This window comes from Eschrichtius robustus, chromosome 10 (assembly GCF_028021215.1).
Source record: "Eschrichtius robustus isolate mEscRob2 chromosome 10, mEscRob2.pri, whole genome shotgun sequence".
Classification (NCBI taxonomy): Eukaryota; Metazoa; Chordata; class Mammalia; order Artiodactyla; family Eschrichtiidae; genus Eschrichtius; species Eschrichtius robustus.
The window spans coordinates 50,468,894-50,490,714 of record NC_090833.1 but is presented as its reverse complement, the minus strand read 5'-3'; the positions used below and the strand labels follow the sequence as shown (position 1 = coordinate 50,490,714).

General features: G+C 47.1%; 1 protein-coding gene across 1 annotated transcript; it reads left to right on the top strand.

Moving 5' to 3' along the window:
• Positions 1-223: 223 nt before the first annotated feature.
• On the top strand, positions 224-21,069 carry FXN (frataxin). The gene is made up of 5 exons (XM_068551831.1): positions 224-406; positions 7,100-7,197; positions 9,680-9,800; positions 15,719-15,816; positions 19,498-21,069. Exons 1-5 carry the CDS (start codon positions 239-241, stop codon positions 19,658-19,660), a joined length of 648 nt encoding a protein of 215 aa, XP_068407932.1. The 5' UTR covers positions 224-238; the 3' UTR covers positions 19,661-21,069.
• Positions 21,070-21,821: the final 752 nt, after the last annotated feature.

The window sequence follows — 21,821 nt, the reverse complement described above, 5'->3', positions numbered from 1 at the left end:
ATTCACTATGTTGCCCAAGGGGTAAGCCCCCTGCTTTGCACGAAACAGGTTCTCTATCTATTTTTGTTAAATGCAGAAATAGAGCAACGCAGGTAAGCTCTTCCTAAAGTCTAACTTCTGGTCGTTTCCCAAGCCTGCAGAAAAGGGAAGCTTGCGACTGCAGCTGCAACCCGTGACCACCAGGTGGCGCCCGGCGTCCCCGGAGCAGGAGGCGGAGCGGCCGCAGATCGCCAGGAGCATGTGGACGCTTGGGCGCCGAGCGGCTGCCAGCCTCTTGCCCCGCTCGGCGCCCCCGGGCTCTGCCCAGGCCCGCGCCGGGGCCCCGCGGCCAACGAAGGACCCCCGGCTCTACGGCTGCCGGGGCCTGCGCACCGGGACCGCCGCGGCCGGCACACCCAGCCAGCCCGTGAGTATCCGCGCGGGCAGCCGCCCGGGCCGCACGCCGGCGTGGCGAGGCCGCGCACGCCGGGGACCCGCCGGGCACGCGCACCGGCTCCAGCTCAGGCTAGGGAAGGGCGGCGGCGGCGGCGGCCGCCGTGCATTCCCCAGTCTTAGTTTCTCCCGGTTACAGCTGCACTGGCTTCCGCTTTCTGGTGAGAAGAGATTGTATCCTGCAGTGCAACTGCGGGAACCGCGCAGGCAAACGCAGGGAGGGTTGGGCGGGCATCGGCTCTTAGGGACCTATGGTGGCTCTAAGCTTGTCACTTCTCTTTGCGAGAACTTTAATAATATATGCCAGGTACTATAATATACATATATGTATATTATCTATAATATTAGCATGCTGTAAATATAGAACTACTTCAGTAAAATAGTATATATATATATACACCAATGTAATATTGACAGTATATGAGTAGCAATACTGTCAGAGCGATGTTTTCAAGCATGGGCTTTTATGAACGAAACGCTTTCAGCGAGAGAGGTGAAGATGTCAAAGTTGTGGAGCACAGTAGCTAGAGCAGCAGGGCTTTTGGATCGGACCTGGGTTCCAGAGTCTGGCCCCTGGACTCAGCAGAGCTCGGGGACGTCAGGGGAACCCAGAACCTCTCTGAGGCCTGCCTTCTTTTTCTGTGAAGGGGAGAGTACCCATTTTGCCGAGCTGGCATGCAGTTTAATTAACATATATAAAGTCTTCAGCACTTAATTGCACTTATCTTCCCTCGCGGGGATACAAAGAAATACCTGACCCGGTTACTCCACGACTTGAAAGGAGGAAGCCCAGAGAAAGGCTGTGGGGTTGAGAAGGTTACACGGGAGGATGGAGGTGGTGTTTAATCAGGGTCTGAAGACGGCAGGGGACGGTGAGGGGCGCTCAGAGGAGAGAACGGCGTGGATAAAGGCCAGGAAAGTGGGCGACGATCAGCTCTTGAGTGGCTGGTCCGCTGGATGGATTGTGGATGGTGAAGGAGGCAGGTGAAATCCAACCCAAATTGTTCACGGAGCTCCGGAATTTGGACTTTAGGCCTCCACCTCCCGCGGACGTGTGTTATTTGACCCTGTTTGAAGAAACACTGGGACTGGTTGTCAACACTCAAAGCTGGAATCACGGATTTCCCCCTCTTCTCAGGAAAACTAGGTAGTTACGGCCATGCTGGTCCCATGATCCCCTTCTGCAGAACGCCCACGTTTATTACTCTGCTCCTTCTCTCTCACCTGGAGCTGCCCTGACGTGCCCTTCCACGCCTGCCTGTGTCCTCACCAGTTTTTAATTTAGGAGAGTGACAAGATATGGCGTGGTCTTCTGGACGGTACCTAGTGGCTGTTAAGGGCTGTTGATTCAGAGGCGCACCCGGGAGGTGGGCACTTGGCACATACTGGGATTTGGGCCACTGGAGGTTGCTAGGTGGTGAACAACCTAGGCTACCCACTGGGCCCCTTTTTCCATAGTTAATCGGGTTGGTTTAACCTGTCTATTCCGCAGTTCCCTTGCACATCTTCAGTACTTGTGGAGTTGGCTGGATGACAGTGGCAACTGGAATCACGATCCTGTTAAATTTTTTTAAGGCCTTAACTGTCCTCAGGTTGATCCCTAAAGTCCCTTGGACTCCATGTGGGTCCTGATGACTTCTGACCCAAGATCGTTTGGGGAGTTCATTTGGGGACCCTTTTCTCCGGCTTTATTTTCTCTACCCGCTGCTTCTACTTCCACAGCAGAAGTAGAATGGGAGCGACCTGTGCAATAAGTTTTCTAATAGTTACATTGGGAAAGTAAAAAGAAGCAGGTGAAATTAATTTCAACCGTACATTTACGTAACCTAGTATAGCCAAAATGTTACCATGTCAACAGGTAATCGATACTGAAAGATCATTACTGAGATACTTCACATTCCCTCTTTGTACTCATTCTTCCAAATCCAGTATGGATTTCACACTTCCATCCCTTGTCCATCAGATGTTAAACTGAGTTTACTGTGGAAATACTTGATGTATATTTAGATTTTATAAAATTCACAACTGAAAAAGTAAATTCACACACTTGAGTTGTCCCAAACATATTTTAAATTTTCCAGTAACCTTATTGAGTATCATTTTTAAACTAAAATTAAGTGAAGTTGAAAATCCAGTTCCTTGGTCACACCAGCCATGTTTCAAGTGCTCAGTGGCCACGTGTGTCTGGCGGCTACTGTGTGCACAGCTTTGGAGGTGAGCAGATTTAGCTTCTGGTTGTCAGTTCTCAGTTCCAGCTGCTCATCGGAACCCAGGATCCACAGAAATGCCTTGTAAGCCTGCAGCTCACAGCCCTCCACTGCCTGCCTTATTCACCCCGAGGCTTGGAGAAGACCCTGCTTCCAGCAGGCAGCCTCCGACCGTAATAATAAGAGAGTGTGACAGTGACGGGTTCTCTAACCTTTCCCCTTTAATGCTGGAGGCAGCTCCAAGGAGGAGATACCTAGGTGCCACTGCTCTTAAACAACTTCAGAAGCTCCTGCTGCAGCCCCTTCTGCATACCTCGGAAGGTATTTAGGCATCTATTAATTTTTCTAGAGCGACATGATCGTCACTTATGACCCCATGGCCTTTGCCTGGGTGGGTTATGCCCTACTTCACTCTAAATTCATTGTTATTGTCTTCCACAGACAGTATACATGACTCTAGATGTAGAATCTATACACAAAAGTATTTAAAATATCCGTGGGCTTCCCTGGTGGCGCAGCAGTTAAGAATCCGCCTGCCGATGCAGGGGACACGGGTTCGAGCCCTGGTCCGGGAAGATCCCACATGCCGCGGAGCAACCAAGCCCGTGCGCCACAACTACTGAGCCTGAGCTCTAGGGCCCGTGAGCCACAACTACTGAGCCCTAGTGCCACAACTACTGAAGCCCGCACGCCTAGAGCCCGTGCTCCGCAGCAAGAGAAGCCACTGCAATGAGAAGCCCGCGCACCGCAACAAAGAGTAGCCCCTGCTTGCCGCAACTAGAGAAAGCCTGCACGCAGCAACGAAGACCCAATGCAGCCAAAAATAAATAATAATAAATAAAATAAATATTTTTTAAAAATCCGTATTGTTTAAAGATTAATAACAAACTCCCATGTTCCCACCACTAGGTTAAGAAATTGAATATGGAGTGTTCCAGGGACTTCCCTGGTGGTCCAGTGGTTAAGAATCCACCTTCCAATTCAGGGGATGTGGGTTCGATCCCTGGTTGGGGAACTAAGATCCCACGTGCCTCGGGGCAACTAAGCCCGCGTGCCGCAACTACTGAGCCAGCGTGCAGCAACTACTCAGCCTGCGCGCTCTGGAGCCTGCACACAACTAGAGAGAACCTCTGTGCTGCCACGAAGAGCCCGAGTGCTGCAATGAAAGATCCCGCATGCCACAACGAAGATCCCGTGAGCCACAACTAAGACCCGACGCAGCCAAATAAATAATTTTTTTTTTTTTAAATACAATATTGAGTGTTCCATGAAGGCCTGGTGCTCTTTCCGTTACAGCCCGGTCCTCCCTGAGAGGAATCTGCTCTCCTGAATTCTGTCAGGCATCCCCTTCTCAGAGTTTCACCTCCTGTGTATGTCTCCCTAAGGCATGTACCATTCATTTGAAAAAACCATTTTGCTGTATTTATTGTGCTGCGCCTTACTCCTTGTGATCAATGTTGTTGTGATCAGTGTTTGAGACTCAGCGACACTGATGCACACCGTTGTCATTTATTCGCTTTGTCTGCTGGATGGTAGCCGTTGGGTATGTCACACCTTGTCCAGGCTCCTCCCGTGACATCCGGCTGAGACCAGTGAGCTGCTCTTACAGTGGTGCTGCACTGGGCGTGCCCGTGCGTGGACAGAACCTCCTCTTGGGTGAAGCCCTCAGACTGGCATTGCTGAGCAAGGGGCCACTCACTAGATGCCAAGAGTGGTCATGCCAGTTTGTCCTCCCCAGCAGCAGATGAGAGCTGATTCTCTCTTCAGGCTTGTGGTTTGACAGGGTCCAGGAGACCGAGGGGACCCTGGGGTGAAGGCTGGCCTCCCTGCCAACCACCAGGCCAGGCCTTAGTTGAGTCGTGTGGTTCCAGGGCCTGAACTTGAGCCTGTGGGCCCAAGAACTATCTAGTATTTCCTCCGATGTCTCCCATGAGCCAGCCCGGTGCTGCGCTCACGGAGTCACTGAACCCTGGAGACTCGAGTAAGCAGGCCCACACAAGACACATAGTCCGATGGCTGCAGGTGATGTGGCTGCAGGAGGGGTGGCCCTGGGTGGCTCCCCACCGTGAAATCCATCTGCCTCCCTTGGGCAAAGGCTGGATTTTGCCTCTCTGGCCTCCTACCTCTTCACACTTCCGTTGACATGCTTCAAAACGGAAATTGACGGAACCCTCAGGCCCCGTGTTTGGGATATTGATGTCCTCTTGTTGGATCCTCATAACCAGTCTGCAAGGACGGTACCATCATCCCTACCTTCAGAGGAGGAAGCAGAGCTTGGGAGGGTTAAGCAGTTACCCAGGGAATGTTAGATGGGGAAAGCAGGTGAGAGACCAGACAGGGACTCTTTGGCAGCTCTTCCTTTTGTGATTCAACACAGCTGAATGAAGTCTTCTGCTCTGGCTGTGAATGAGTACCTTGCTTTTACACCAGCCCTCCCACCAGACCATCAAAGATGTAAAATTAAAAGACAAAAACAAGAGAGAAGGGAAATTGACTGAGGTGAGCCCTGCATTCTCAAACACCTCCCCTCCGTGTCTGGAGTCCTGTATCATTCCCTGGATGTGATTCTTTCCTTTGGGGCCCAGACCTTGGGTCCAGACAGCATGGGTTCAAATCCCAACTCCCCCACTTTGTTTGTGTGACTCTGGGCAAGTTACCCTTCCGTGCCTCAGTTTCCTCATCTGTAAAATACAAATACAGTCGATCCTCCTCATTCCTGCATCCTCTACTTGTGAATTCACCTACTCACTAAAATGTATTTCTATCCCCAAAATCGATACTCAGGGCACTTTTGTGGTCATTCTCGGACGTGCACAGAGCAGCAAAAAATGTGAGTCACCTCCACTCACATGTCCCTGGCTGAGGTCAGACAAAGTGCCACTCTGTCCACTCCTCAGCTCCCACCTTGGAAACAAGGGTCCTGTTCACAGTCTGTTTGGTGGCGCGTTTTTCACATTTTCCTGACTTTCGTTTATAATTTCACTGTTTAAAGTGGCCTGCAAGCATCGTGCTGAAGTGCTGTCTAGTGTTCCTCTGTGCAAGAAGGCTGTGATGGGCCTTAGGGAGAAAATACGTGGGTTGGATAAGCTCCGTCCAAAGCGTGAGTTCTAGCGCTGTTGGCTGTGAGTTCAGTGTCAGGGAATCAACAATATATATTAAACAAGGCACCTTTGAACAGAAACACATGTAAAACAAGGTTATGCATTGATCATTTGGTGAACATGTGACCAGAGGCTCACAGGAGCCTCTCCATATTTCCCTTAGTAACTTGCTAATCCAGTGTTTGTGGCAACTTTATAGGACATCACTGTCGTGAATAATGACTGTAAATATTACTTCCCTCATTGGAATGTAATGAGGACTAACTAAGTCCCTTTGTCTAAAGTCTGAGGACGGTACCCCGCTGATGGTGAACACTCTAGAATGTGCTGTGGCGCTACTGTGCTTATCACGGCCGCTCTCTCACTTCTCCCTTCTGAGCCAACGTTTTTAAATGGCCATCTGCGTTCTGCACCCCCATTTCCTCCGCTCACTTCTCAGCCTTCTCCTTTCTCAGCTTGCCCAGGGCCCTGATGGCTCGAGAGAGTAACCACAGCCTCTGCCCCCTTCTCGTAGTGGCAACCACAGTGCTCTTTGGAGAAGGTGAACCTTGCCACCAACCTCAGGAAGCCCCTCGGTGCCTTCCTGGGAGGAAGTCCAGCTGCCCACCTCTCCATCACTCCCCTGCCGTCTCCGCTCGGCTGTACCACTTCTCTCTCCGTCCAGACCTCCGTCCCCTCCACCATCTCTCTGGCTGGTCCGCCTGCCTGGCAGTCATCAGCTCAGACCCCAGTCCTCAGAGCCGGGCTCCAGGACGCTCAGCAGTTACGTATTGAAAGAAAGCAGTGGGTCACGGTGTCCCCTGCAGATCGTGTTAGTGAGATCTGTCACATAGCCCTGCAGGCACAGCCTCTCTTCTGGACACCTGCTATCTGTTGTTACTCACTTTAGTCACATTCTAAGAACTTCGCTGACACTTCCCACCGCACCCCCCCAACCCCCCCTGCCCCCCTCCCGCCCTGCCACCCCATCCCAGTCCGGAGCAGTGCTGCCAGCAGCACCTCCCGTGGTGGTGGGTGTGTCCCGTCTGTGCCACGAGCCACAGGATGCCACAGGGCACCCGAAACGTGGCCGATGGGACCGAGGAACTGACTTTTAAATTTTTATATTATTCAATAAATTTACATTTAAATAGCTGCCTGTGGCTTGTGGCTACTGAGTTGGACAGCACAGGCTTAGAGAGAGCCCGGGAGAGCGCAGTTTGACGCACTAAAAGAAGGCGAAAAATTTTCCTGAGAAAGATATACTCTGAAAAACTTTAACCTCGTTACTCCCGAATGTAGAAGTAGTGATATTCAAACTGTGCATTAATGGACTGTATGTTGAAAAATGGTAACGTTCTTCTTCACTTTGGCTTTTAGAGTCTGAGCCTCTGCTGCCTCAACCAGATCCTGAATGTCAAAAAGCACTGGGTCTGTTGGATGAATTTGAGGACAACGGGAACTTTGGGTGACGCTGGGTGAGATAAAATGCCTTCCACATCAGAGATCTCTTCCTCCCTCTCCCTCTCTCTCAATATACAACATATGCACACATACACATACTTCTTTTTTTTTTTTCCTTTTCTCTTACCTTTTCTAACAACGACAACAACAACAAAAAAAATCAAAGAAAACCAAAACCCATCCCATAGAAACCCATCCCATCTGTTTTCTCCCTAAGCAGCAGCATTCATAAGCGTCTTTCCACATCACTACTTACCCACCGCATTATTTTTAATGAAATAGTATTAAGTTTTATGGATGTACCATAATTCATTTAACCCATCCCCTACTGCTGGACATTTAGGTTGTTTCCAGAGTTTTGTTATTATTCTCTTTGACATCTTAGTAGTTAGGGCAGGCCAAGCTTCTGTAACAAGTAGACCCAAAATTGCAATGGCTCCAGCCAGGAGTGGTTCGTGTCCCCCTCTCTGTCGGTGGGGGGTGGCCAGGCCTCTGTGAAACGATTCAGGGAGCCGGGCTCCTTCCACCTTCCTATCGCCTATCAGCAACTTACTGTCCTCTGCAGGTCGAGGCCAGGTCACTCTGTCCAGCTTCCACTCCACAGAAAGGGACAAGAGCATGGAAGGTCTGGAGGTGACATCTGTCCCTCACTCACATTGTAGCAGGAAGGACTTAGTCCGGGGGCCCCAGCTAACAGCTGGGGAGGCCAGGAAATGTAGCCCAGCGGGTGCCTGGAGGGAGGACGCAATGGGTTCTGGGGAAAAGCTGCCAGGCACCACTGCAGCCCACCGCCCTGCGCCTGTATCTGCAGGGACTCTCCTTCCACACACACCCCCCGGCTGCAACCACAGGACCGTGCAGTCACTCATCCACCCCGAAGGCCGAGGTGTCCAGCAGCAGTGGGACAACCTCTGCCCTGGCTCTGGGGGACTTCCGTCCATGAAACCCTGGTTGGAGGCTCTTCCTTGTCCGTCACTCCCCATGGCCGCAGGGGAGGCGGGCGGTGGGACCTGTGAGCTCCTTGGGCAGACTCTCTGCTACTGTCTCCCAGTCCCTCCAGGCAGTCCTCTGAGGTTGGGTGGGACCTTTGCGGGAAGCCCCAAGTCCAGCTTCCTTCCTCAGGGTCTACTTCTGGCCTCTGGGAAGCACACCTTTGTCCTGCCGTGCTAATTATTAACCCCTCCCTGCCCCAGAGTAGCACCATTCTGATTTCCAATAGCATGGATTAGTTTTGCCTGTTTTGTAACTTTATACGAATGATATCATCAAATATAAATATGTCTGTATGTGGCTTCTTTCAATCACCATCAGAAGAAGTGTTTCGTCCATATTATATTTATAGACAATTCTGTTTTGCACTGTAGTATTCCATTTTATGAATATATCACAATTTATTTATCTATGGTATTTCCTATGGATACTTGGGCAGTCTCCAGTTTGGGCTGTTGGATAGTTCTGCTATGAACATTCTAGCATGGTGCATGTCTCTTGGTGAACTTGGGTATGCATTTCTTTTTTTTTAGAGCAATTACAATATTTATTAAGTATCAAATTGTATTATACAATTCTGTATTTCTGTCATCTGAATTATTTTTTTCAAATCGAAATTGGTTTTGGTCTTTTCACTGCTGAGGAAATTTATATTTGGGTATGCATTTCTGTTGCGTAAATGCCCAAGAGTGGAATTGATGGGTCATAGGATGTGAATATATTCAATTTTAGTAGAAGTATCAACAGTTTTCCAAAGTGATTGTCCAATTTACTTGCCCATCAGCAGTATCTGAAAGCTCTGGTTACTGCACTTCCTGGCCAACTCTTCATATTATCTGTCTCTTTCATTTTAACCATTCTGGTGGTATCTCAATGTGATTTTTTAATTTGCATTTTCCTGAAGATTAACAAAGTTGAGCCCCTTTTCATATGTTCATTGGCCATTTGGATATCTTTTTTTTTAATGAAATCTGTTCAAGTATTTTGCCCATTTTTCTATTGGATTTTCTTTTCTTATTGATTTCTAAGAGTTCTTTACATGTTCTAGATATGTCCTTTTTCAGATATATAGAATAAAAATATTTTCTCCCCCTTTGTGGTTTGCCCCAACAAATTTTAACAACAAAAGCAATGGAAGCAACCTCAGTGTCCTGCTGAAGGGGACAAACTGAATGAATAACATAAGATAAAATACTATGAAAACTGTATGTGCTAATATGGAACAATTTCCAAGACATATGAAAGGAAAACTGCAAGGTGCTTCATTTATATATTTAAAAGAGATTGCTCATCATAGCTGACTCTGGGATGGGGGCTGCCTATTTGGGAAGAAAGGCTTACTTCTCTGTAAACCCTTTGATGCTGTTTCAGTTTTTACTCGGTATATGTTAGATATTTTCCATCAATTTAAAAAATTTAAGTAAAAAATAAATGTGTCCATTGATGTTAATAAAACGGAGCGGTTTGGTGATTGCATGATCGGGGTTGTTTCTGTTCCCCTCACAGCCCTCTGGACGATACCACCTATGAAAGACTGGCCGAGGAGACGCTGGACTCCTTAGCAGAGTTTTTTGAAGAACTTGCAGACAAACCTTACACATTTGAAGACTATGATGTCTCCTTTGGGGTACCTATTTGCTTCTTTTCATTCTTCTGTATCCTCCCTAAGAATTTTAGCTCACTAAGATAAAGAATTCCTCTCCAGCAGTATGCGGTTATGGATGGGACCAAAAGACTGGGGTTCTGGTGTCAGCCCTGCATCACCAGGCTTGTGACCTTGGGCAAGTCACTCAGCCTCTCTGAGCCTCACGTTTGCCTAAAAATACAGATTCTCAAGCTTCACTCAATACCTGTGAAGATAAATCAGGGAGGGACCCAGGCATGTGTTTGTGTAGCAAGACGCCTCTCATCATGCAGGCAGGCTAGTTCCTAAGCGGGGTGAGAGATTGCCCAAGATGTATTCAGACTAGACATGGGCCCCACTCCTGGAAATTCTCATACAGTGGTCAGGGTACAGTCCTAGGAAGCATGTTTTTGAAAAGCTCACCTGAGATTCTAATGAGCATCCCTGGGTCCCATCCCTAGGGATTTTTATTAATCAAATAAAAATCGGTCTAGGGTGTGGCCCAGGCCAGGCTTTGGGGTTTTTAAAGTTTTTAGAGTAACTCCTCGAGGATTCTAATGCAGCTGGGCGAGAACCCCAGGGCTGGATGAAACTTAAGCCCCAAATCCTAGAAGCCAGGGCAGTGCTGGTGTGTATCGACTGGCCACCAGGTGGCAGACTTGAGCAAGGGTCTGCCTATGGGTTTAGAATTATTGCTTAAGCCTTAGGAGCAGCTCTTTTTTGCCAGTGGGAGCACATCCCCTGCAGAGGTTAACCCTCTTGACAGCAATTAATTAATACCAGAAAATGTCATGAAGAGTGCATTTGGTATTAAATCATGGAATTATTTAGGACAACCAGCTGTCAGGCTAAAGTGATAGAAATGGTATTGGATATTGCTGTTGGGGGCACTGGTTAGAAAAGGACTCCATCAGATGGGCAGGTGTCAAGCCTAGTTGTAAGGACAGTAAGGGACTTAGTGGTAACGAGGCAAGAAACGATTGAATGCCTTCCAGGTGGATTCGTTGGTCGCTGTCAGCAGCAGAAATGTCCCGGCGGGGCTGTAGACATGCTTATGCAGGCAGCCTCAGAAGGCAGAGCTACTTGGGAACCATTACAAACTGGCCTCTGGAACTTGACTATCTGTGGGATGATTAGAGCTGGGGAAGTTACAGGTCTCCTCTACCCCAGCCTCCTTACCAGGCTCTGTAACTATGGGGAAACCAAGGCTCAGGCTAAACTCTGCCACACATGCAAACCTTTAGGAACATGCCACAGAAACAGTCACACCACCTGTTCTTACAGGATTAATGAAGCCCCTGCTTGACTCAGACACTTTGCGTGAATGTTTCATTAGAAGCAAAGGTGCCAGTATTCTAGCAGCTGAATTCTGCTTACCGCACTAAGGCAGGCAACAAAAGCTTCTGCTCAGTGGTGGGTCAGGATCTTACCTACCTTCAGAGTGTCTCTCTGAAGAGTGATTCAGCTGCTTCACTTTCCAGAGTCTAAAACCCATTCTTGCAAGGGAAGAGGCACCTGAGTTTTTCTAGCCAATCCATACACTGTACATTGAGTACCATTCTACTCACTAGGGAAGAAGTATTTCTAGCAAATCATTTGCCAAGTAGGAAAATCTCTAGTGTAGGTGTAGAAGGCTAATGGCATATAACAGCTCCCTCTGTAGTCTGGACTTCTAAGTACTTTGAAATGCTGTCTACCCTCGGGTGTGAATTCCTGATTAGAGTCCTTCAGGTGCTAGCAAACTTATGTATTTCACATATAAGATAATTCAGTTGAAATTACATTATAGACAGTAGAACACCTGTAACACCATTACTTGAGCTTGGTTGGAGTGCAGTCTTTCCGTGCCCTCAGGGTCCAGTTGGATGTCACCCCCTCTCTGCAGCCCTCCTAGATGCTCCAGGCAGACACCACCCTACCCTCCTTGCCCAGCACTCTGAGGATGCCTGCACGGAGCACTGATCACCCTGTGTTGTAACTGTCTCTTTACATATCAGTTCCCACGGCTACACTGAGCTTGACAGCTGGAACACTGCCCATTCCTGGTCTCCCAATGCCTGGAACATTGCTAAGTACTTAGCGGGGACTTAATAAATGTCGATTCACTGTGTAAATGAAATGAGGCCCACCTACTTTTCCAGAACATGCTTTCATTGATGCCACTCAGCACTTAGTGCAGTTTTATCCACTTGCTACTGGCCAAATAGGCAAATGAAAGCAATACTCTAGATACACCCAGGGACACGTTCCTTCAGTTTCCTCCTGGGGACTGGGAGACGTGAGCAGCTTCTTGGCTACTGTGTTGTCCATCAAGTGGGGCGGGTCACGGTGGATGTCAGTGTCTGGGTCCAGGCCTCACTCCTCACTGGTAATGGTTATCAGAGGGAACTGCCTACCAGAGCCAAAGCCCCTCCCGTCACTGGGCAACCACGGAGTCGGCTACACTTGACGCTGGAGACCGTGAGAAGCACCACACTATTTAGAGAGTTACCTCCACACTGCCTTCGTTTTTTTTCCAGGCAGAGCCCTGGCCTCTTAGACACTTTAATGAGAATTTGCTTGCTGCCATTCCTTCGTTCACTGAGTTGTCTGCATATTATTGCCATAGAGCAGAGGTTTCTTAACCATTTGGCGATCAGGACACCCTGTGAGAATCTGACTGCACTCCCAAGAAAAACATCCCTGCATACCTATGAGTACATATCAGCTTCCAGAGCTATATGCAGACCCCTGAAGACCACCTCTGGGTCCTAGGTCACACACCCCTGCTCAGAGTTAGCACTTTATTGGATATGGTGACAGAGGGCCTGGTCTAGCATCCTGCATTTGTATTTTCTTTCCGAGAGCGCTTCAGTGAATTATCTGTGAGGGCAGGTCCTTCAGCTGTAAAGGAGAGGTGACAGTAACCTCTACTTCCCTGGGTGTATCTTAGGATTCAGTGAAACAATGTAGGTAAAAGTGCTTTATATTCATTATTCTTATTCCTTAAGGGGAAGTCAGCATCTGTTGTAGGAGTGTGGGAAGCCACATGCATATATGTGAAATTCCCTGACTCAACATGCCATTCCCATATGTGTCTGTCTCTGCAAATGAGCTGGGGACAACAGAGCCTGAGCCTTGCTATTTTTGCTTCCACTGATATTGCCTGTCGGGAATCAAGCCTCACCAGCTGTGGCCAGGGTCTATTCCAACTGGTCAGTGCCTGGGTCTCAGCAGCTGCTAAGTATTGCCTCTCTCTCCCGCACTGCCCTGCATTAAAGGCTACCCACTCTCTCAAAGTAGACACTCAGATTGACCCTTAAGGAATAACACTAATGGACAAAAAACTCTCTTTATTTGGTCTACTTGAAGACAGTTGCAAAAGCTTTAAGAACTCCTGGGGAACCAGCAAGACAGCTAGTTTCCCTTCTCTTGCCACTTTCCTTTGGAAACGGCTTCTGGCTCTGTGGGGGAAAACATCTAATTACACACCACGAACAAGAGGGGGCGTGGTTGAGCGTTGCCTTGCATAACCTTGCCCTTCACGTGGTATGTGTGTGTTATCACAGTGCCACTCTGTTCACTCATCCACAATTTTTTTTTAATTCAGTGATATTTTGTACAAATACTGAAAATGCTAGGATGAAAAGACAGATCTGCTCTCAAGGTGCTTATAGTAGTGGAGCGAAGGGGCAGGTGACCAGCAAACAAGCTAGCAGCTCAGACGCAGTGACGAAAGCACAGAAGCTGTGGGGACCTGCACGGGTCATGGTCCCAGCTGAGGGGCGTCAGGATAACCTTCCCAGAAGCACCTCAGCTCACCCATCAGCCCCTCGCCCTCGCACTGTCTCTGAAGGAGGCAGAGCAGATATTGTCCCAAGGAGACGACACAGCTGATGGGGCTTAACGCACGTCCCTACACCTGGCCCCCTGCCTTTTCCGCTGCGTCACGTACCTCCCAGGTGTAGGGTCAATGCACACTGGAGCAGTTAAGGGCCACAGATAGGTCAGATAGAAGAAATTATGTCTTGATTCTCTGGGCCTCATATCGTATGGAAAAATAAGCCATAAACTATATATGGAGGGGGGAAGGAGTGACTGCTGATAGGTACAGGGTTTCTTTTGGGGGTGACGGAAATAGTCTGGAATTAGACAGTGGGGATGTTTGCACACTTTATGAAAATACTTTGTGGAATGCTAAAAACTACTAAATTATACAGTTGTAAGAAATTTTTAAATAAAGGAAAGGTAGTCCTAACAAAAGAGTACATGTGGGTTTCAAGAAAAAATGTTTTAAAAAGCAAACTTATGTATACTGTGATCCTAGCCCTGCATTTAAAAACTGGCAGCCGATACCTGGGCGTGAACAGCTCAGATCGCTGATTAACGGGATTGAGAGAGCGCCTCGTGTTATGGAAAGAACAGCATCTTATGGACCCGAGCAGACCTGAATTTAAGATCAGCCCTGCCCGTTACTAAGTTTTCTTTATTACCCTGTCCCTCTGTTGTCCTCATCTATAAATTGGGATAAAGATTCCTACCTCCGATGGTTATGGTCGCAGAGGAAGCAGTTTTACACAAAGTGCAAAGCACAGTGCCTGGCACAGAGTAGGTACTGAAAAATAGTAGATGCTGTTTTTATTGATGTTTGCATTTTATTTATACCACCTGTATTCCCAATGCCTCTATAATTTTGCTACGTTTCTTTTTTAATAAGAAAAAAAATTCTTTAAAAAATAACCCAATAGTGTCCTCCCCATCCCATGCCTATCAGTTATATTATTATTGGCACTTTCTCCACCATGTTTTGTTTGTTTGTTGTTTATTTTTGTCCATACCGCTTGTGGGATCCTAGTTCCCCGACCGTCGAGCGATGGAACCCGGGCGACCTGCAGTGGAAGCACGGAGTCCTAACCACTGGACCACCAGGGAATTCCCTCCACCTTTTCAACAGCTCTTTGTGTTTGCAAACCAAACACAAAACTTTTTCTAAGAACCACTGGGGGACCCCTTGGTGAACAGGGGCTCTGAAAGGCACCGAGAAAGGCTGCCTGTCCGCGGGCCGTGCAGGGGATGGGGAGCAGCGAGGCTCCCCGTTCACCAGCTCAGCCGTGTAGCAGTTTCTTTAATATCCTGCACATTCTAGAGAGACCTCAGGCCTTGGGAGTAAAGGGCTCCTTTGTTGAAAGAGGGTTTTCAAATTTAAATGAGCATTTATTGGGCAAAGGTGGACCAGCCGGTCTTTTGACGAATTCAAGGCTCCTGTAGAGGAGAATAAAGCTGGAGAGGGGTATCTGAGAAGCTTGTGAGCTGGGTGGGAAGGGTCTGGGAATAAGACCCCTAGTCTGGAGTGTCAGCCTTCTGCTGGCAGAGCTCAGGCTACTGCTCTTCTGAGACCAGCAAAGCAGGTGGTTTGATTATTTCCTTCTCTCTTGCCTTTTTTCCTTTCTTCGGTCGTGAACTTGGCCTGCCCGATGTTTGTGCTGACTGGGACGTCGGTAGAGTTGGTGTCTCCATTTTTTAATGTCTCTAGTATGTTCTGGCCGGTATTTGAGGAACCAAGGCAGCAATAAGGATGCGGATCCTTTCGTTTGCCAGCTGCAGTACCTCTGACTAGTCACTTAACACTCCGAGCTCCTGTTTCCTCTCCTCAAGAGGGGACTAAGGATATTCTCACCTTGCCCACCTCATAGGAAACGAGGAAAAGCACTGTGAGATTTAAGTATCATTGTGATTAATCATAGTCTGATTCTGAGAGCAGCGCTCTTTCTGCGTTACCTCCTAATTCCAAACACTAAATTAAAGACAGTTCTTTATGGTGTATGTTGTGTACCTGTATAAATGCAAAGTGTTGAGATATAACAAAATAGGAGGCAATTATGACGCAGTGATAACTTTGTCTTGTTTTATTTTCTTCATGCTTTTTCCATCTGATGCACCAGAGTGGTGTTTTAACAATTAAACTGGGTGGAGATCTAGGAACGTATGTGATCAACAAGCAGACCCCAAACAAGCAAATCTGGCTATCTTCACCATCCAGGTACGTTCAGAAGTCAAAATCTCTCATTGTTTAGCTTGTTCGAAATGAGACTTTGTGGACCATTTAAGAAGTGTCACCCTCATGTGTTAGCAGCTGTGTAAGTGAACCTTTCCTGATGTTTTACAGCACGTCTCATGCTCAGTAGGAAAGTTTACTGTGGTTCTATCACTTCTGTCTGGTGATTATGTGGTTCTAAAAGCAGATAGTGGGACGTTAACAAGATGCAAAGTGAAAAATTTTCGGAGCCCACCTTGACAGTTTTTCTCTACTAAATCATTGCCGTGCCTTTGAAAAAGCCACTTTTGCTTTTACAGCATCTGAACAAGTTGCACTTTGTCTTCAAAGTTTGGCCTCTGGTTCATTTTGAGCATCTCAGTTAAAAGTCAGTTTAATTCCATTTGCAGAATTGGGCTGTGTACTCTGTGGAGGTGGGAGGGTGTTTTAAACAGCCCTTCTAGGGCTTTTCATCCCTCCTGCCTTTTCCATTGTTGTGCTTTCAATCTAGCGGAATAAAAGATTGTATTGGAGACAGTCTGTACTGCGTCTCAAGGCCTGAGAACATGCAGGGAGAGAGGGTCCCTCATCCCTCTGGCTGCTGTTGAAGTGGTTGTAAGACAGTAAAAGAGACGCCCACAAAAAGCTCTCAGACCGGCCTTCCTGGTCACTCATTAGCACTTCCAAAGAGAACGCGTTGACTGTGAATTGGGAAAGGCCCAGATATAATCAGCATGGAAGTCTTTGAAAGCCTCACGGTTTTTGCATTTAAAAAAAAAAGTATTTAACTCTTCTCCTGCCCCAGTGTTGACATCACTTTTAGGCAGTTAATATTATACTGCTTATGGTGCTGTAATGTGTGATTCTTCGTTCAAAATAAATAAAGCATTAGGCCTCCTTCATCCCAGCCTCGTCTAGGAAGTATGTTATAATTCAAGAAAAACAACTCCAAGGAATCACTGTCATTTCTAGCGAGGCCCTTATTCACGATGGTCTTGCTTTTAGATCCAGGTAGTTTACTTGAAGTTTGGCAGGGGTTGGGGGGTTACCCTGGGAGGGCCAATTAGCCTGTTCTCTTTGGCCTCAAACAGTTGCCCGGACCCTAACTGCGGCCATGCACAAGGGCTGCAGTCTTGTCCTTCATCTTCAGAGGAACCAGTACGAGAGAAACTGGCTGGATCAGCTCAAATCCAGCCATCAGCTTTGGGAATCAGTGGCTTTGTAAGTAGCAGGCAGGGCACCAGAACCAGCTGTGATGGCTGCACTAACAGAATTCCCTCGTGTTGTATCTTGAGACAGAAAAAGTCCTTATAGCATTCGGACACACCTACCAGCAACAGGATCCTACCGCAGGCATGTTTAGAAAAATCTACTTCTGGATAATAAGAAATTCCGAGAAATTCCAAGTTTTGTTGTTTTTTTAAAATCTGTAATTCATGATGGGAATCTGGAAAGAAAATCTGCCGAGCAGCCATTTACTGTCACGGATACTATGTTCCTTAAAAAAAAAAAAAAAATTTATTTTCCACTCAATTTTTCACGTTGGTCCAAAATAATCCTTCCTAGGGCTGCATTTCTGATATTTGGGGGGCTCTTTAATTGACAGCGTTTCAGGTCAGAGGAAACAGTGGCCTTACCCCATGACCTTGCTTGAGGAGATTGTAGGGTGGAATCAAGGAGAGGTCTGGGTGGGCAGCTGGATGTCCGAGGCAGCGTGGAGGGGCCTGGAGGTTCTCACGCTTGCCTGGCATCCCGGCAGCAAATCGGAGTCCAGAGCCAAGGGAGCGTTCTCTGGATTTGGCCCAGGTTATTATGCCTTTACGTGTTCAGCTATTTGTGCATATTAGACAAAAGTCCAGTGCTTTTGCTTTGTCCCTATTATCATTATCCCCATTGTTAAGTAAGTGTTCAAACCCCAGCCTTTGGTTGATAATACAGAAATCCTTGATGTTTTCCTAACCCCCCAAAGATGCTTCCCTTCTAAGCTTTCCTCGTCCCTGGCAAACCCGTCCCGGTCTTGGACTTCGGAAAAGCTCCCCTGAGTGTGTGCAGGTGGACTCAGGGGCCCCTTCCTTCTCGTGGGCTCTCAGCATCCTCTGCTCCTTTGTCCATCAAGGCGTCATCATGTAGCACCATTAGCTGCTGGCACTGATCTCGGGTGGCCTCGGCCTGCAGCGGCTTGAAGCAGGATTTCGGTTCCCGGCCAGAGATTGAGGTCAGGCCGTGGCAGTGAGAGCGCTGAATCCTAGCCACCAGACCACCAGGGACCAGTGGCCAGTGACAAGGCCCTGGCCCGTCAGCTGTGTAGAAATGAATTTCCACATAGAGACGGAAAGTAGTGAAGCAAGTAAAGTGTTCATTAGGAGGAAAAAGGGTATAGTACGTGTGGATACACACACTTGCGGGCTCAGAGAGAGAGTCGCGCCCTTGTGGTAGTTTGAATCACTTTTATGGGGCGTTTCTTCCAGGTTTCCTTTAACCGATCATCTTGCTTTGCCTGGTTCTGAGTCCATATTTGGTATATCTCAGGGTCCTCCCCTGTGTACCTGTGCATCTCTTAGCCAAGATGGATTCTAGCGAAGAGGCCTATGGGTAGTTGACATCACTTACTATGGGGTGGCGCCCCCTCCCTTTTGACTTGCAAGGAGCCTTTCTGTGCCTGTGTAGTTGGGAAGGTCTCCTTGACTTTGAGAATGAGGGATATGCGGCCTTTTGTCTCTTATCTGGGCAGGGCTCAGCTCTTCTCTCGATTGTCCTGCTATTGATATTTTGGAGTTTCTGTCCACAGGGAAGAACTCCAGGTGCTTACCCTGAGGCCTATCTATCTCCTGCCTCAGCACGTACCCCCCCCCAACCCCCCGCCCCCGCCCCCGCTCCACTAGGCCGAGAGGAGGTGGAATTAATGGGCACATGCTGTGTCCGTCTGGAATAATAAGACACGGCAAAACCTAGCCACACCCGGGTCCACACAAACACAGCGTTCCCAGCATTAAGTGCACGTACGGCTTGTGTTCACTAGATGAGCTTGAGATGGATGAACTAGCCCACCAAACTCTCACCTTCATGGACTTAAAATTGAATTAAGAAAACTATTTTTTTAAATAATAATACAGATGGTTGCCAGGTGCTGGGGAGAGGAGTGAATAGGGAGTAACTGCTTAATGGATATGGAATTTCCTTTGGGTGATGAAACTGTTTTGAAACTAGATAGAGGTAGTGGTTGCCCAGTGTTATGAACGTACTAAAATGATAATAATAATGTAGGTAAGGGACAAATCATGTCAGTGGTACATGAATGGCCATCATCTAAAAGACACTGCTGTGATATTTCAGGTATCATATGTGAGTCAGGAAAAGCAAAAGATCAGAATGTGATACACGGAGACTCATCAATAGGGTTGAAATGGTTTCAGGTCTTGAGAGGTGTTCTGTGAATGGTACCAGAGGATAATTGTGTAGCTGCTTTTTTTTTAATTGGAGTATAGTTGATTTACAGTGTTGTGTTAGTTTCAGGTGTACAGCAAAGTGATTCAGTTATATTAAACAGACCCTAAGACGAGAAGTCAAATACATGGCTCGTTAAGTACTACTTTCTAGATCTGCACTGCAGTCAGTCAATTTCTTGGTGACAGTTTCTTCTGAAGGGCTGTTCCCGTGGACTTACTCTGACTGTGTTTTGTCCTGCAGTGGCCCCAAGCGTTACGACTGGACTGGGAGAAACTGGGTGTACTCCCACGACGGTGTGTCCCTCCACGAGCTGCTGGCCACAGAGCTGACTCAAGCCTTAAAAACCAAACTGGACTTATCTTCTCTGGCCTACTCGGGAAAAGGCACTTGCTGCCCAGCCTAACGCTAAAGACATTGAAAGCTCTAAAGCCAAGACCCCAGCTTCGTTCTGCAGCTGAATGGCTAGTCTTTTCCATTCCTGCTTTTGAGGACAGTTGCATTATGTGTAACGGCTCTGTGAAAAGACCGTGTCGCCTCCTGCCCTGCCCCTGAGTTCAGATTTTTAATTTCTGTAGGTTTCTTTGGGTTTATTGTCTGATTTCTTCCCTCACGTGATAGCCCTTATCTTTCGTAATGTCTGTATGCCCATACCTTTAATATATAACCTCACAACAAAGAAAAAGAAGAAAGACAAATTCCAGGAGGAGAAATGAATTGGCTTCACCATTCATTCTCTGAAAGACTTAACTACAAAAACTGCATGAAGAGTGGCTGGCCAACCTTGCCATCCTATCTCAAAATGAGACTCATTAAAGGGAAACCTAAAACATTCCTACTCCTCTTGAAAGTGTAAACACTTCTAAGCCCTTTAGTATTGAAGCATCAGTGGCAACTCGGGAATTCTGAAACCGAAGACCATTTTCTGTTTGTGCTTTGTGACTGCCAGGGTGTGGCCCGCATGGGGTTAACACAGGGAGATGTGGTGCCGTGTCTTCCATATGTGCATATATATGTACATACACATTTACATGTGTATGTACATATATATTTTTTAAATTTAAGGGTCAGTATAGAATAAGCTATTGCAACACTGGTCTGAGGATGCAAAAAATCTCCCAAAAGCCATCTCTGTAAGCTCATGGATATAGTATAATAAATGAGGTCATGGAGCTGAGGAAGTACTTGGTAAACTGTGAAAAGCCACATAAATGAAAAGATGTTGGTGTTAATGAAAGGAACCCCGGTCTTACATTTGGCCCAGCCCGAAAGTAGTTGTCTGTCTCTGGGCAAGTTTCTCAAACTCCCTGGACCTCTGTTTCCCGGTGTTAACAGAAAGGGTTAAACTGGATAGAATATAGTCGATCCCCAATGTAGACATTTAGTGGTCCTGTCAGGCAACTTAACAGGCCAGCTTTAATGCCCTCTAGTAGAGGAGATGACAGTGAACAGTTTTTTTTAAGCTACAGAGTAAGTATATGGTTTTGGGTTTTGTTCTACTTGAATTTCAGTTGAATTCATGTTCAAGTAATCATCTTTTATTGTGCCATTACTGTGCTAAGCCTGGGCTGTAGGCTGAATGTTAAGGTTCAACACCTAACCCCCAATCACCGCCCTCATAAATGAGATTAGTGCCCTTATAAGAGAGACCCCAGAGAGCTCCCTCATGCCTTTCACCATGTGAGGACACAGTGAGAAGACAGCTGTCTATGAACTAGGAAGCAGGCCTTCACCAGACGCCCAGTCTGCTGGGGCCTTGATCTTGGACTTCCCAGCCTCCAGAGCTATGAGAAATAAATTTCTGTTTATAAGCCATCCAGTCTCTGGTATTCTGTTACAGCAGCCCTGATGGACTGAGACAGCCTGCTACACCATATGACCTCGTTTGAGTTGTTACTGACCTGCATTTTACACATGAAGAAACCAGGGCTCAGGAACATTAAAACTCACCCAAAGTTAGGCTCCTGTTCTGCTACTTCTTTACTAAAGCAAGATTTATTAGTGACTAGTCTATGCAAATCTGTAACAAAGGCTTTTGCAGTAGGAAAACCAAAAACACATTGCACTGTGGAAAAAACTCTTAACAACAGAACAATATAAACAAATGCTAAATGAGTATTTAAAATATATTCCTTTTTCAAAAATAAATTATTTTTTAGTCCAGTGGAAATTTTTAAGTGGGGTAGGTCAGTACCAGTGAAAAAATAAATCGTGTGTGTGTATATGTATCTCTTGCTTCTAATGAAAGTTTCGTTGTCCCTCATTTACCTAGAACTCAGTAAAGTGGTGCGCTCTCCTATCTGGGACACAATGTAAAATTTAAAGAAGTATTTAATTGGGCTGTGGTAACATGCAAATGGAAATTAGGGACTGTGCTCTTAATCTTTTCCTTGTGCAGCCTTTCAGGCCTGTTTACTTCTATTTACGTACAATTCTAACTGGTTTAATTATTTAGATTCTGAGACCCTGGGAGATTCCCATTTAAGGCAGCAAAAAGACTGCAAGCACAAGAACAGCAGCTGGGGGAGGAATAAAAATCATGCTCTGGGCTTCCCTGGTGGCGCAGT